Below are 14,514 nucleotides of genomic sequence, written 5' to 3'. Positions count from 1 at the left end.
TGCCACAGGCTGGGTTTGAAAAATGACAGTTAGGATGTGATTGGCTGGTACTTTATCTCCAGCCACTTTATCTCCACCAGAGGCTTAGTAAATAGACCCTTAAATACTAAATATATTAACGTATAAATATAGCTATCATGTGACAAGATGGAGGCAGCCATTTTGTAGACTGGGACATTATCCAGCAGAAGACATCTGCTCATTACAAATCAGTGATGTGTGAGGCACATGAAGAAGCATTGAGGCCCAAAACAGTCGCAGATATGAGATACGGTTACAGGCTTATGATACCTGCATGAGACACTTGTAGATTTGAGTGTTTATTGATGGGGTTTTTTATCTAGAATTATACATTTTTCTATTTAAAAAATAATAAAAAAATTGAATAAATAAAAACACTATAAACCATAGTCTAGCAAACAAACAAAGTTTCTTTGGTGAAACAGAAGCAGATATAAAAGTTACAAAGATTTAGACTTTCATTCACAAATACCCAAAGGTTCACATTATATACTATACAAGTTATAATATAAATACAGAAAAAAAGTATTATGTGCATTGTAATAGTAGAAAAAAAAACATACAGGTCAACACTGTTGTGCATTGCTGTCAAGTACAAGTATGATAATAACACAAGGTGCAGCAGTCATAGGAATGCATCAATCACACTAGAAATAATGAGGACTGTTTGTTGAGAAGCTATACTATAGATGTTTTACTTTACAGAGTGGCTATCCTTCAGCCTCAAAACAATCGCCAAATGTTCTCCTCAGTTGGCTAATTGTTATAAATACTTATCTGACCAGAGGAGCTTACAGTGGTCACAGCGCCCTCTAGCAGTGACATTGTGAATTTTCTAACATTTCACTTGGAAACCATAATGGCTCACTAATAAATTTACAATACATAACATATATTTCCATTTTCATTTTGAATTCTACTTCAGAACATCTCATTTAACGATTACCTAGAAAAGTATATTTATTTTTTTACATTTGTTCATTTGCTTGATAGAATCAACAATATCTTCATTCATGGAAATAATGAGAAAATTAAGATTGCTCTAGATGATGCTGGTGTATTTCCCCTAATTTAAAGTGCACCTGCCACCTACAGACTGTGGAGCCATGTTGTAGGTAAATATTAAGGAGAAAGTATAATGTCCAGGGTTATTTGGTGGTGTCATTGATATCTAGTGAATTGGCTGCAGTCACCTAAATATTGGTTCAGTCCTCAAAATGTCTTCTTCCAGTGTGTGCAGGTGACAGGTCCACTCACTTTCAAACAAAATCATGCTTTGTTTCAGTATAAAATCTAATTTCTAAGAGATGCTTAAAGTTAAGTTATGTGGATAACTTAATGGACTCTCAAACAAAGCATGTAGAATTATACTTAAATATTATGGGGTAGATTTACAGAAAACTTCTAAAAAAAAAAAAGGTAAAATGGAGGAGTTGTGCTGCCCAGAGCAACCAATTAGATCTAGCCATCATTTTCTAGAATGTTCAAGATAAATAAGAAGTAGAATCTGATTGGTTGCTTTAAGCAGCACCTCCAATGTTTACAAGTTTCAGGAAATCTGTCCCTACTGTATGTGTCCTTTCAGGACTGCCCAGAAACTAAAGGGATAACCTATAACCTATACTTAGTTCAAGTGAGCAGATATCTTGACTTTTTACATTTGTAACCTACAGTATTTTTCAGACATACTGTAGCCTTATGGTCGGCATGTATGGCACAGAAGCACCCTATAAGCTAAAACAGTATGGCTTCCTACATTTATATCTGTAAGCTTCACAGCTGCCGCATTCATCAATAAACATTCAGAATTTAATTAAAAAAGACCTAGAAAATGATTATATGTACAAAATTTACTGTTTTTTTTATTATTATTTTTTACAAAAAAATTGTAATATGCATCTTCAAGATACACTATGTAGTGTTTTCGAAGACACTGAACAAAGCTCCCCCTATATGTGAAAACAAGGGGAGTGGTTTACCAGGTGCGAGTGGTATGACGCAAAATCACAACTGACTCAGTTCGTATAACCTGTGTTGCATCTACTTGTGCAGCAGTTTTGACGTCATTTAAAAACTTGCATCAAAAAACCGATGCAACTTGATACATACTGTAATCTGATGCAAAAATAAAAAATAAAAGGGTGCATATATTGTATGTCAGGTATGAGTTTGCATCAATGACCCTTACACATAACTGTCTCCATGGATTAGCAGTATAATATTCTAAAAAGCTACAGACTTAAACAATGAAAGACCATTCATCCAACAAGTCCATTTTGTAGAGTGGTCATGGATGAACAGCACTGTTACTTTTATTGCAGTCAACAACAAAAAATCCTTGATCCCAGTGGTGTGAAAATTTTGTTCCCCAAAAATCTTTTTCTTTTTCTTCTCTTTTTCCACAAAAAAAAACCAATAAAATATTATATGGCACAAGTGTCTTTATAATGCGCCTCTGAAAACTTCTCTTCATCTGGCACTAACAGTATTCACGCCAAGGTTTCGGGGCTTATTTGCGTCCTTCATCAACTAGTATCTTTTTAGTTAGTGATGTAACATTAACGCTCTATAGCAGTTATTAAATATGCCTGACTTTAGATTGACTAGTTAAATTTTATATACATGATTAGAAAACATATTTAAATCATCTTATTTACAAAAGTCAACTGAGCTAGGGTCTAGCTGTTTAAATATTAAGGTAAGCTTGTATTAATACAATATATTTGTTTGCCTTGGTGACACAATCTACATTTTCTAGTAGAATTCATTTTATGCTTACATCTGGTTTAGTTCCCTATAACTTCTAACACTTAAATTAAAAATTAATTCTTGTTTTCCACTGTTGTCTGTATAATGCTATTGTCCAAAGAGTCCAAGAGCTGACCAGATAGGAATTCTTTCTTATAACACAAATGAAAGGCACTGTAATTTAGAAATTTGCCCGATATGGTGTCCGTTGAAGAAAACGAGGGCATATTCAGCGTGGAGAATCCTGCCAGTTCCTGCTCCAACGGTGTTGGTGGTGTTTAGAAGTGTTCAGTGGAGCCCTCATCTCAGGTGGGCTAAATTTGTAGTAATATTTCTTGGAATAAGTCCGTTGGTAAAAGGAAGCTGAAAGTAAAAGAGATTTGTGTTGACTTTAAAAACACCCAAGTGTTACAGCTTAGAAGCAATACAGTAAACTAAATGTATGACCAGGTCACAGTTTTACGGATAAAGAAACACACCAAAATGATTATAGTATTACAATAAATAGCCAATATTTACCAGAGCCTGGATAGAAAAAATCAAACCCATTGCATGAATTTTAAATGTTCTGCTTTAGAAAATGTTTTCAGTGGTTTAAAATTGTAGATTTATGCAGTGTTTGGATGTTGCTTCATTGCTATCCACTTGTTATGCAGGAAGTGTTTGTTATAAAGGAAGTGTTTGGTATACAGGAAGTGGCAATTTGCACACAGACCAGTTTTTCAAAAATATTTCACACAAATAGATCCAGTAATTAAATTAATATATATAACTACAGTTGTCTATGCTTAATAATTATAAATACACTATGGGTCAGATTCAGATAGCCGCAGGTTGAGTCGCGCGTTCTGTTCTCTCAGGTAAAGTTCCCGGAGTTATTAAATTGCAGACCTGCTATTAATCTAAGAGCAGCCCAGAGGCATCAGTTAACACTCATTTCTGTCCAGATGGTGCAAGCAGAAATAGATGCTAATGGCTGGCTCAGGGCTGCTCATAAGTAGATAGCGGGTCTGTAATTTAATAGCACCTGGCACTTTTCCTTGGAGAACAGACCTCACCACTGAACCCTGTGGCTATTTGAATGTGTCCCATGTAGGGTATCTAATGCAAATACAAACTGATATTAATAACGGTTGCCAGAACTAGCTAGCCACTTTGATTGGCTGATTGTGAATTGTGCTACAGTATAAAGCTGATAGGTGCTGTCTCCATTGATTTGCTGTTATTTTCATTCATACGTGATAAGCAAGATTATACCTGCTGTACTACACAATGCTTTATTTAAATACTGCTGTCAGTGAGGCTGGGATGTGCTGCTTTCAGTGAGGCAGGGATGTGCTGCTGTCAGTGAGGCTGGGATGTGTTGCTGTCAGTGAGGCAGGGATGTGCTGCTTTCAGTGAGGCAGGGATGTGCTGCTGTCAGTGAGGCAGTGATGTGCTGCTGTCAGTGACGCAGGGATGTACTGCTGTCAGTGAGGCAGTGATGTGCTGCTGTCAGTGAGGCAGGGATGTGCTGCTGTCAGTGAGGCAGTGATGTGCTGATGGTCAGCGAGGCAGGGATGTGCTGTCATCAGTGAGGCAGTGATGTGCTGCTGACAGTTACGCAGGGATGTGCTGCTGTCAGTGAGCCAGTGATGTGCTGCTGTAAGTGATGCAGGGATGTGCTGCTGTCAGTGCGTCAGGGATGTACTGCTGTCAGTAAGGCAGTGATGTGCCGATGTCAGCGAGGCAGGGTTGTGCTGTTGTCAGTGAGGCAGGGATGTGCTGCTGTCAGTGACGCAAAGATGTGCTGCTGTCAGTGACGCAGGGATGTGCTGCTGTCAGTGAGGCAGTGATGTGCTGCTGTCAGTGAGGCAGTGATGTGCTGCTGTCAGTGAGGCAGGGATGTGCTGCTGTCAGCGAGGCAGGGATGTGCTGCTGTCAGTGAGGCAGGGATGTGCTGCTGTCAGTGAGGCAGTGATGTGCTGCTGTCAGTGAGGCAGTGATGTGCAGATGTCAGCGAGGCAGGGATGTGCTGCTGTCAGTGAGGCAGGGATGTGCTGCTGTCAGTGAGGCAGGGATGTGCTGCTGTCAGTGAGACAGTGATGTGCAGATGTCAGCGAGGACGGGATGTGCTGCTGTCAGCGAGGCAGGGATGTTCTGCTGTCAGTGAGGCAGGGATGTTCTGCTGTCAGTGAGGCAGGGATGTGCTGCTGTCAGTGAGGCAGGGATGTGCTGCTGTCAGTGAGGCAGGGATGTTCTATCAGTGAGGCAGGGATGTGCTGCTTTCAGTGAGGCAGGGATGTGCTGCTTTCAGTGAGGCAGAGATGTGCTGCTGCCAGTGAGGCAGGGACGTGCTGACGTCAGTGAGGCAGGGATGTGCTGCTGTCAGTGAAGCAGAGATATGCTGCTGCCAGTGAGGCAGGGATGTGCTACTGTCAGTGAGGCAGGGATGTGCTGCTGTCAGTGCGTCAGGGATGTACTGCTGTCAGTGAGGCAGTGATGTGCCGATGTCAGCGAGGCAGGGATGTGCTGTTGTCAGTAAGGCAGGGATGTGCTGCTGTCAGTGACGCAAAGATGTGCTGCTGTCAGTGAGGCAGGGATGTGCTGCTGTCAGTGAGGCAGTGATGTGCTGCTGTCAGTGAAGCAGGGATGTGCAGATGTCAGCGAGGCAGGGATGTGCTGCTGTCAGCGAGGCAGGGATGTGCTGATGTCAGTGAGGCAGGGATGTGCTGCTGTCAGTGAGACAGTGATGTGCAGATGTCAGCGAGGACGGGATGTGCTGCTGTCAGTGAGGCAGGGATGTTCTGCTGTCAGTGAGGCAGGGATGTTCTGCTGTCAGTGAGGCAGGGATGTTCTGCTGTCAGTGAGGCAGAGATGTTCTGCTGTCAGTGAGGAAGGGATGTTCTGCTGTCAGTGAGGCAGGGATGTGCTGCTTTCAGTGAGGCAGAGATGTGCTGCTGCCAGTGAGGCAGGGACGTGTTGCTGTCAGGGAGGCAGGGATGTGCTGCTGTCAGTGAAGCAGAGACGTGCTGCTGCCAGTGAGGCAGGGATGTGCTACTGTCAGTGAGGCAGGGATGTGCTGCTGTCAGTGAGGCAGGCATGTGCTGCTGTCAGTGGGGCAGCGATGTGCTACAGTCACAATAGGATATAGCTATTGATTGGTATACTTACGTTTCAAGCATGTGACTTTAGGTAGATCCCACCTGCCATCACCTCGGCATCGTATAGTTGGCATATGTCGTTGGACGAAGCCATCTTTGCAGTGGTATCGGATCATGGCGTTTATTTCATAACGTGGTTTAGACTTCCCAAAGGTCTTTGCATTTTCAACAAGAGGAGGTTGTCCACAAGCAACTAAAACAACAAAACCAAATGGCAAATATTATGCCTCTTCTATGTATGCTATTTTGCCCACACACAAATCATTTTCAAAACTAAGGAAGTCTGAGGGGGAGATGTATCAAGTCTTGGAGAGAGATAAAAAGGAGAATTTGCCAAAAGCAGCATCAGCCATTTATCTAGCACGACCACTATTCAGAGGAAAAATATTTCTAACGAATCAGGAACATGGATGGTTGCTGGCCAATGGTCTCCAATGTCCATCCCTGCAATCAGGTGATTTTCCATTAAGTTGCTGAATGTAAACCAAACTGATACGTCTGGTTTTGGGTGGAGCTTTTCTTTCACATAAGATTATTTTGTTCATGCTGGCACTTATAACATTAAAACAAAGGGGCTTATTAAGAGGTGGATGCTATGGTACAGCTGCTGCGTCTTTGTAAAAACCGCAGGAGATGTCTTCAGTAAATAGATGCCATTGCCGGCTTCACTTATTATTGTATCAACTGCCTGAACAGCGGACATCCAAGGATGCAGCCACTGGCTTCGGCACACCCAAAATATGGGTCCAACGTGTCACTGTTTTCTGGAATGCTTCCTCTCTCCCCCCCAACGCCAGTAACATATCAGTCATGCTGCAGCATTTGGGACACTGCAAGCGACACTGAATATCCAGATCTGCCCATGTGCAGTGCAGCTTCTGCACATATGCAGATCCAGAAACATCTAGAAATGGTGTAAATATGGATTCAGCGTCCATCTCTGAAGCAGCCCCAGAGTTTGTAAGAAGCGTACCTGTTCCCTTCTTGCAGGTGTATGTGAGATGATAATTGCACGGCACATCATTCCACTGTCCATTCTCGTGCCAAATGGTTACAACACAATCTTCTCCAGCTGAAAAGAAACTATCTGGCTGGTTTGGTCTCCAGTTTTCATATTGCTGAAATAAAAAAATGAAAAAAATTATATTTTGATTTAAAAAAGGGCCAAAAACTCATATTCAATTATTATTAAGATTCGCGATGATAATGATCATGATTCAGAACGGACAGCACTCAGAGATACCCATCCCCTTTTACTTGCTATTGATATGCCGACCTTTTCAAAAGTTCAAATACAAATAAAAAATTAATATTACATATTATTTATTTTTTATGCCATGCTTTACTTATACGGTTAGAAACTGTCCAGCTCCAAAGTTTGTATGTTTTTTCTGCTTCTCCAGAAGTGACATTGTATTACCTCAGCTGATTACATCACCAAACACCTTTATCTTTCCTTAAGTTTTTCTCAAGGTTAATGCCAAAAAGCTTTCACAGAACAAGTTCAGTTTATATCCCGTTGTTTTTGCATATTCTCTTAGCTCCTTGGCAGCTTTCCCGATACGATACTTAGCCACGATCTCAAAGATTCAACTTTCCTCCACCCTCCCTTCCAAGACTTGGTGATTATATGAATGTTAGCTTTGTGACTCATGCTGAAGTTTAAGAGGTTTGAGAGGTTTATTATTTTTAATCATAATTTACTTGTGAAGCACAAATATATTATGGTGGCTTAAATATAGATGAACAAGCCCTCAAACTAGAAGAGGTTGTCTAAGCCCTCAAACTAGAAGACGTTGTCTCAGCCCTCAGAACTAATGATCGAGCGTACATAATTCCATGGTGCTTATGTATCTAATAATACATAAAGGGGCTAATATATCAATCAGTGAAAAGAGTGGAGACGTAGACCAGTGGAAAAGTTGGCATGGCAACCAACCACCTTTGAAGTAGCATTGATCAAAGACATTCTATAAAATGATAGGTAAAAGTGCATTGGTTGATATTGGCAACTTTTTCAATGGTCCTCTCCTCCACTCTTTTCATTGCTTGAAACATCAACCCCATAATGGAAAAGTTATATATGAAATAGATAATATGCCAATAAAAATGAGTAGGGCTTCCAAATGTGTGTAGTAATTATGGGGTCTATTCATGAAGCAGTGAAAAGAGTGGAGAAGTGAGCCTGTGGAGTGGTTGCCTATGAAAACCAATCAGCTGCTCCATACAATTGTATAGTATGCAAATTATAAATGTTACTTCAATGCTGATTGGTTGCTATGGTCAACTTCTCCACTGGCTCACTTCTCCGCTCTTTTCACTGCTTCCTGAATAGACCGCTTAATATTCAATGGCAGAAGTACAGTTAGTTTCGATAGGGAGCAATTTGATGAGTGGAGACTTCTGTGGAATAAATGGCTGCATGTATCAGATGCCACACTCCAGGACCTCACCGTTCTCTCATCTTTTTGGCACTACCGGTAGTTGCCTACATGTATCACTAGTCCCTTTAAATAAGTATTCAAGTGGATGTTGTTTTAAAATACACAATAGAACTTCTATGATTATTTGCAAGTTGCGCACTACTTAAAATTCCCTCGCCCGGTGTTTTACAATATTATTGAATATGGCACTTTTATGGATTCAGCAATTTTATCATCATATAATCTCCAATTTGAGCACGTAGCACACAGAAATCTCCTTGACACAGCATTTTTGGTTTTCGGCATAAAGTTATTTGAGTTTGTTAAATGTCAGCGCAGTCACTCTGCTTCAGAAATAAAAGTTATATTTCATCAAATGGCAGAAAAATGTAATATTGAGCTGTTGCAGCTTTATACTTTTTTATCCAGTGTGTTCAAGATTAAATGGCACTCTTAGCATTTATTGTTAGAGATTAGATGTCAGGCAGCCGAAAGCATTGATCTGGATTCTGGGCTAGCTCCAGAAACTGTTTCATTTGATCATGTTTGCCCTTGAAATTACTTTACAAAATTGTTTTTACTAGGTGTAAGCTTAGATAACAAAGTTTCAAGACCCACAAATGTGGCAAAAGGCTGGTGGCTGGGTTTACAAAGTTAACTTAATGGCAGGTATCATTTAACTAATAAATGCCACCAAACCTGCAGACTACATAGCAATTATAGCAAGTAAATCATTTTCATTGGCATCAGTTTTCTGAGGTGTGTTCTACAGGAGAACTTAAAGCAGTAAAAAGGGAACATGATAACACGTATTTTAAAACCGCATGTATAAGATACATTACATGTGAATGTGGTGTTGAAAGGGGCATTGTAGACTGGATTCCTAAGGGATGTATCAATAGGCTTACCATGCCATCCCTTTTTAACCGGGACGCTCATGGATTACACAGGTTCTGTGGCTAAGTAAATGCAGCCTTGAAGTCAGCCAGCCACCGAACCTGTGTAATTCTTTAGTATCCTGGTTTAAGGGGATTGTATGGTAAGCCTATATATCAAGCCTTCTGAAAAGTGGAGCAGTTGCCCATAGCAACCAATTAGCTTATAGGTGGTATTTACGTACAAGGATAGGTAGAATCTATGGGCAACTTCTTCACTTCTCCACTTTTTAGGAAGTTTGACACATCTCCCTGGAATACATATGTTTACTGGCAGACGGGATGCTGGCTGTCAGCATACCGCCATCGACACCCCGTCTGTCGGGAGTCCGGGTAGTGAGTCCTCTTGCATGCTCGCTGCACACGCCACACTTCAGACCCGGTGGCTTGCTTCACTCACCACAGGTTATATTACCCCTCAGTTGGTGGTGTGGACCCACCAACTTAGTGGGAATAACCTGCTGTGGTCAAGATTCTGTTCGTCGGTACTTCACCGACTGTCGGGATTCCAGTGTCGGTCTCCTGATCGCTGGGATCCCAACAGCCGGTATTTTAACTACATCCCATCTCCCCCTATATCAATATTGCCTCGTCTGACTGGGAGCTGTAATAAAAATGTCACCCATAGATCTTCTTCTTATACAGGGAGAAAAAGTTTCCTCAGCATGTTAGCTATTGTACAAGTGTGATGTATAAACATGTATTTGTGAAAGATAATATTGTAACATTCTTAGGGTTATGCAGACTATAAATCTGAGCCGAGATTCCCCGTTCTGCCATACCGATCCGCAGATCTGATCATCGTGAGACATCGATGATCACACATCCATTGGGGAAACAGGAAAAACAACATGTAAAAAAGAACACCCCGACTCGCTGAGCCCCAACATTTTTTGGTTGGAATCAGCGGATCGAGGATTTCCAACATGTTGGATTTTTCAGATCCATCACCTCAGCCATCGTCAAAACAGGGAATTGCCCCGATATTTGCCAGATGTACTGGACCCATTAGATGTATCAAACCTTGTATATAGTATAGGGGGATAAGTTGCCCATAGCAACCAGATTCTAGCCATTATTTACTAAAATGTAATAGATACAGTATATGATAGCCAGAAACTGGTTGTTAGCTAGTCCCTGACTATGCAGATAGCACAATATATACGGCACCAGGCGTCTAACCTCCATTACTGTATGACATGTGACAGGCAAAGCACTAATATTTAATTAAAGAAGTTAATTACAAGGGCACAAGACACAAATCTCATTTACAATCAATGCTAGTGCACAGTGGTCTAGGCTGCCTCATTTCTACATCTCTTGAAATGTCTCTATATCATCATCATCATCATCATCAACAACATCATCATTATTATTATTATTATTATAATACAACTGCATGGTACAATTCCTGTTATTTTATATACTGAATACAATTGTCATAACTCTTATTAGTTCATATCTATTGAATCAGAGAAATGAATATGTACAATACACTACAGTCCTTCTGTCTATTACACATGAAATGCTGGGTATTGTAGTGCACAAAGGGCAATCTAAGACAGCACTTGACGTGAGATACATCTACAGATTAGCGAAGCAGCAATGTCCATGGAAATTATAATAAAATGTGGGTAATCCTGCTAGTGTATGCTGAGCACTGACATGCATTGGTCCTGTGAATAAAAGCCGGCTCATCTAAGGGCCTATTTATTAATAGTACTCAGGACCCAAAAGCTGACATACCTTCTCACCACATATTGCAGCAATTTGGAATGTTTTGTGTCACCTGTTTATCAATCCTGTGATCCTTTTTATGTGCGAGCCTAGGATACCAGAGAAGGATTTCAGGATCCCCTTTCGAAAAAAAATGCTACAACTGTAGCCCAAAGGGAATCATACAGTAATGTTCTTTTATTATAAGACGCTATTTACTTTTGTGGTTATGTGATGTATTTTAAAATAATTATCTGTAATTAATTTAATTTCTTTATGTCTGGATGTAAGTTGTTAGACCTGATGGAGACATTAACGTAGTTTCTTGATATGCACAGATCACCCTGTCTCCTGCCAGGAACTTGTGAACAATGCTGCCACCTTGTGGCATCAGACTGAAGAACACTATAGTACTGCATTTTTAATATACACCTAAGGTTTTAATTTATTAATATTAATATTTAATGTGAACTGACAAGTCCCTGTTGATCTCTGTGTAATGTGCCAGTGTGTACGTGTATTATAAGGAATTCATCATTAACAGTATTGTGATAGATAAAAGATATTCTACTAAGTCATCCTGGAGTATGAATTTGTTTACCCAGCATCATTGTACCTACATATACCTCCTTGTCCTTGGTGCCTTATAATATCTTCAGATTTCACAGTAAAATTTTATTATATCACATATTTATTAGATTGGAGCATTTTGACAACAATACATTCCGTGGTCATGTTACATTGAGTTTGGGAACCAATATACTTATGTAGGCATCTCTGTGTGAAATGCGAGTCAGTACATGACCGTGGGAAAACTTTGATGGACATTTAATTGAAATGTTGGCAGTTTGTACATCATATTATTAATGTTGTGGAGGAAAATATGACAAATAGCAAACATTTTTTAACTATCTTTGTCAATTTCATTGGCTTTTCCCATCTATGTTGTGTAACTTTTGTTGATTGGATATGTCTTGCTATTTGTTAACCTGATTATATGTTTAACTCAGTGGAAAACAATAATTGAGTTTTCGCTAGAACCTATTTCCAGAACCGGAGTTCCATTAACAACTAGAGATCCTCAGGTAGTAAGGGGACAAATAAAAAATACAGTAGCTTTGTGGATATTGCTGGGTTCCAATGTTAATATAATTTATCAAACGTTAGTTGTACCAGGGAAATGTGAAAATGTAGTAAACTAATTATCTACACTGTAGTAAACTAATTATCTACAAATATGTTTTAGAAAAATAAGGAGAACTGCAAAAGGTTCATGTGATAAAAACATATAGATTTATAATTTTGTCATTTGTCTTACTAGACGTCAATTACTAATACCCCTTTCACACAGAATGTGAAATTACCAGGTGAAGAAGATCCACCCGGTAATTTGACGATTAACACGGGTCCTCTTTCTGTGTGAAAGGATCATCGCGGGTTGAAATTCCCAGGACTTCGATCCTGGAATTTAACAGGGTCGGAGACCCGGGAATTTTAACCCAGTTTGACCCTTTCACACAGATGAAATACCCGTGTTTATCCACAAATTACCAGGTGGAAATTCTTGACCCGGTAATTTGCTTATCTGTGTGAAAGGAGGGTCAGGCAGGGACCGGCAAAACTACCCGCCATTGAAGTGCTGGGTAAAAGCCGGGACTTTCAGACATTTCTGTCTGAAAGTGGTATATGTGTTTTTTACAGTAGGTCATATACAAGAGCAATGCATTGTCAGTCCAATCTGTGTCTGCATGCATGTACTCAAGGTAAAGACCACACACATGCATCTAGATATATTTTACTTTCACATATTGCTCTATAATATAATGTAAAACAATATGTGAAAGTAAAATATATCTAGATAAAAGGACAGGTCCCATCATTTAAACAACTTGTTAGTTTTCTTTCTCAATGATTCACAGCTAATCTTACAATGAAGGGAACCCCTACTGATCAGGACATATTCTGTAAGCCATAAATAGACATTATCTGGGTCAAACGTACTGGTTTATCTGTACATGACAAATAAAACTGTTACGTTTAGACAAGAGACACCTTTTATGAGGATTTATTTTTGTGTACACAGATCTCTTGTCGGCTTTTAAACTGTTATATAAATACTACGTTAGACTTGGTTATAGTTAAAATGCCATATAAGGCCAGGGAGTCTTAACAGAAGACCTGAATCTGTAACAGATTTCTCCTTTACACCTTCGAAACAAAATAAAGAATTGCTCAAGCGAAAGTACAAGATTCTAAAGCCTAAATGAAACTAATAGATAACATCAATGTGTACTTTTCTTTTCTGGAGTGAATACAAATCAAAAAAATTTTTTTAACCGACTTAATTCTGAGGACGGTGTGATATAAATTTAGATGTTTATTAGAACAATTCCATTATTAATTTATCATAAATTATTCATATCGCACACACATATTCCTCTGTTTTAAAGATAATTATTCAGTCGTTCATCTCAGTCCCTGCCCCAGTGGAGCTAACAATGTAAGTTTCTATCACATGGCCACAAACATACACACTGGGGTTAATTTTTTAGCCAGTTAGCCAGTATTATTTTGTAGTAAATTGGAGAATCCTGAGGAAACCTGTGCAAGCACAGAGAGAACATGCAAACTCCACACAGATAGGCCATGACTGGGAATTGAACTCATGACCTCAGTGCTGGAGGCAGTACTGCTAATCTCTATGCTCCATGCGCTTAGCATTCCTTACTGTGAACACAACCTTGATCTGCCCCTAGCAGTCATCACTTTATAAGACAAAGGTCAAGTCCCACTTGTCCTCGACAGCAATATCTTGCCCATACGTATCACCAGCTCACGCAATAGTTTCCCTGTGGCAGGAAACATCTAAATTACAGTACATGATCCAACCATAGAGAAACAAAAGAGGGACAGAATCTAATGAAAATGGCCACAAAGACATTCTTTGTAGAAATTATACTTTCAAACAAAGTGCAAATTTTGTAAATGCCCAGATAAACTATTTAGTTGGTTAGATACAATGTAGCAGAATGGATCTTACATTGCTTTCATGTTTTAATAGGAATTATTTTGCTGTTTTCAGTGTAACCATAGAACCACATTGCCACATCACCTGTACCAGCAGTTTTTAAATCTAAAGCATATATAGCTCGGGTATATTAGGCATAAGTATGTGATGAAGTAAACTAGACAGTTCTTTACTTTAAGGAAATTGTGACTTGTCATCTAGAGCAGTTATAAATTAGAAGATTCCAATGCTTTATAGTTCCTCATTTTAGAACTTCCTGTTAACATTATATTTATTGCCTGTTAACACTATATTTAATTACAGGTACTTACAATTAAGTATGCTGTACTAGATTAATGCCTTACTTTAATCTGTATTATTATTATTATTATTATTATTATTATTATTATTATTATTATTGTACTGTATTTGTCTAGCATCCCCATATTATACAGTGCACTATGCAAAATCCCCATATACAGCAAATTTTAGCTTTATCACATATAAATTTAGGAATTTTC

The 14,514-nt window shown here is 39.4% G+C and overlaps 1 protein-coding gene across 2 annotated transcripts in view; it reads right to left on the bottom strand.

Annotated features, from left to right (window-relative positions):
- Nucleotides 1–963: 963 nt before the first annotated feature.
- VCAN (versican) overlaps nt 964–14,514 on the bottom strand; it is a 107,038-nt gene continuing 93,487 nt past the window's right edge. For both annotated transcript variants that reach the window (XM_063963951.1, XM_063963952.1), the window contains 3 exons: nt 6,886–7,030; nt 5,923–6,105; nt 964–3,132 (listed from right to left, as the gene is read on the bottom strand). In XM_063963951.1, the coding sequence (XP_063820021.1) occupies nt 2,999–3,132; nt 5,923–6,105; nt 6,886–7,030 (462 nt within the window). In that variant the 3' untranslated portion in view covers nt 964–2,998. The remainder of the gene's footprint in view (nt 3,133–5,922; nt 6,106–6,885; nt 7,031–14,514) is intronic.

Source organism: Pseudophryne corroboree, chromosome 1, assembly GCF_028390025.1.
Source record: "Pseudophryne corroboree isolate aPseCor3 chromosome 1, aPseCor3.hap2, whole genome shotgun sequence".
Classification (NCBI taxonomy): domain Eukaryota; kingdom Metazoa; phylum Chordata; class Amphibia; order Anura; family Myobatrachidae; genus Pseudophryne; species Pseudophryne corroboree.
This window is presented reverse-complemented; position numbering and strand designations above follow the sequence as displayed.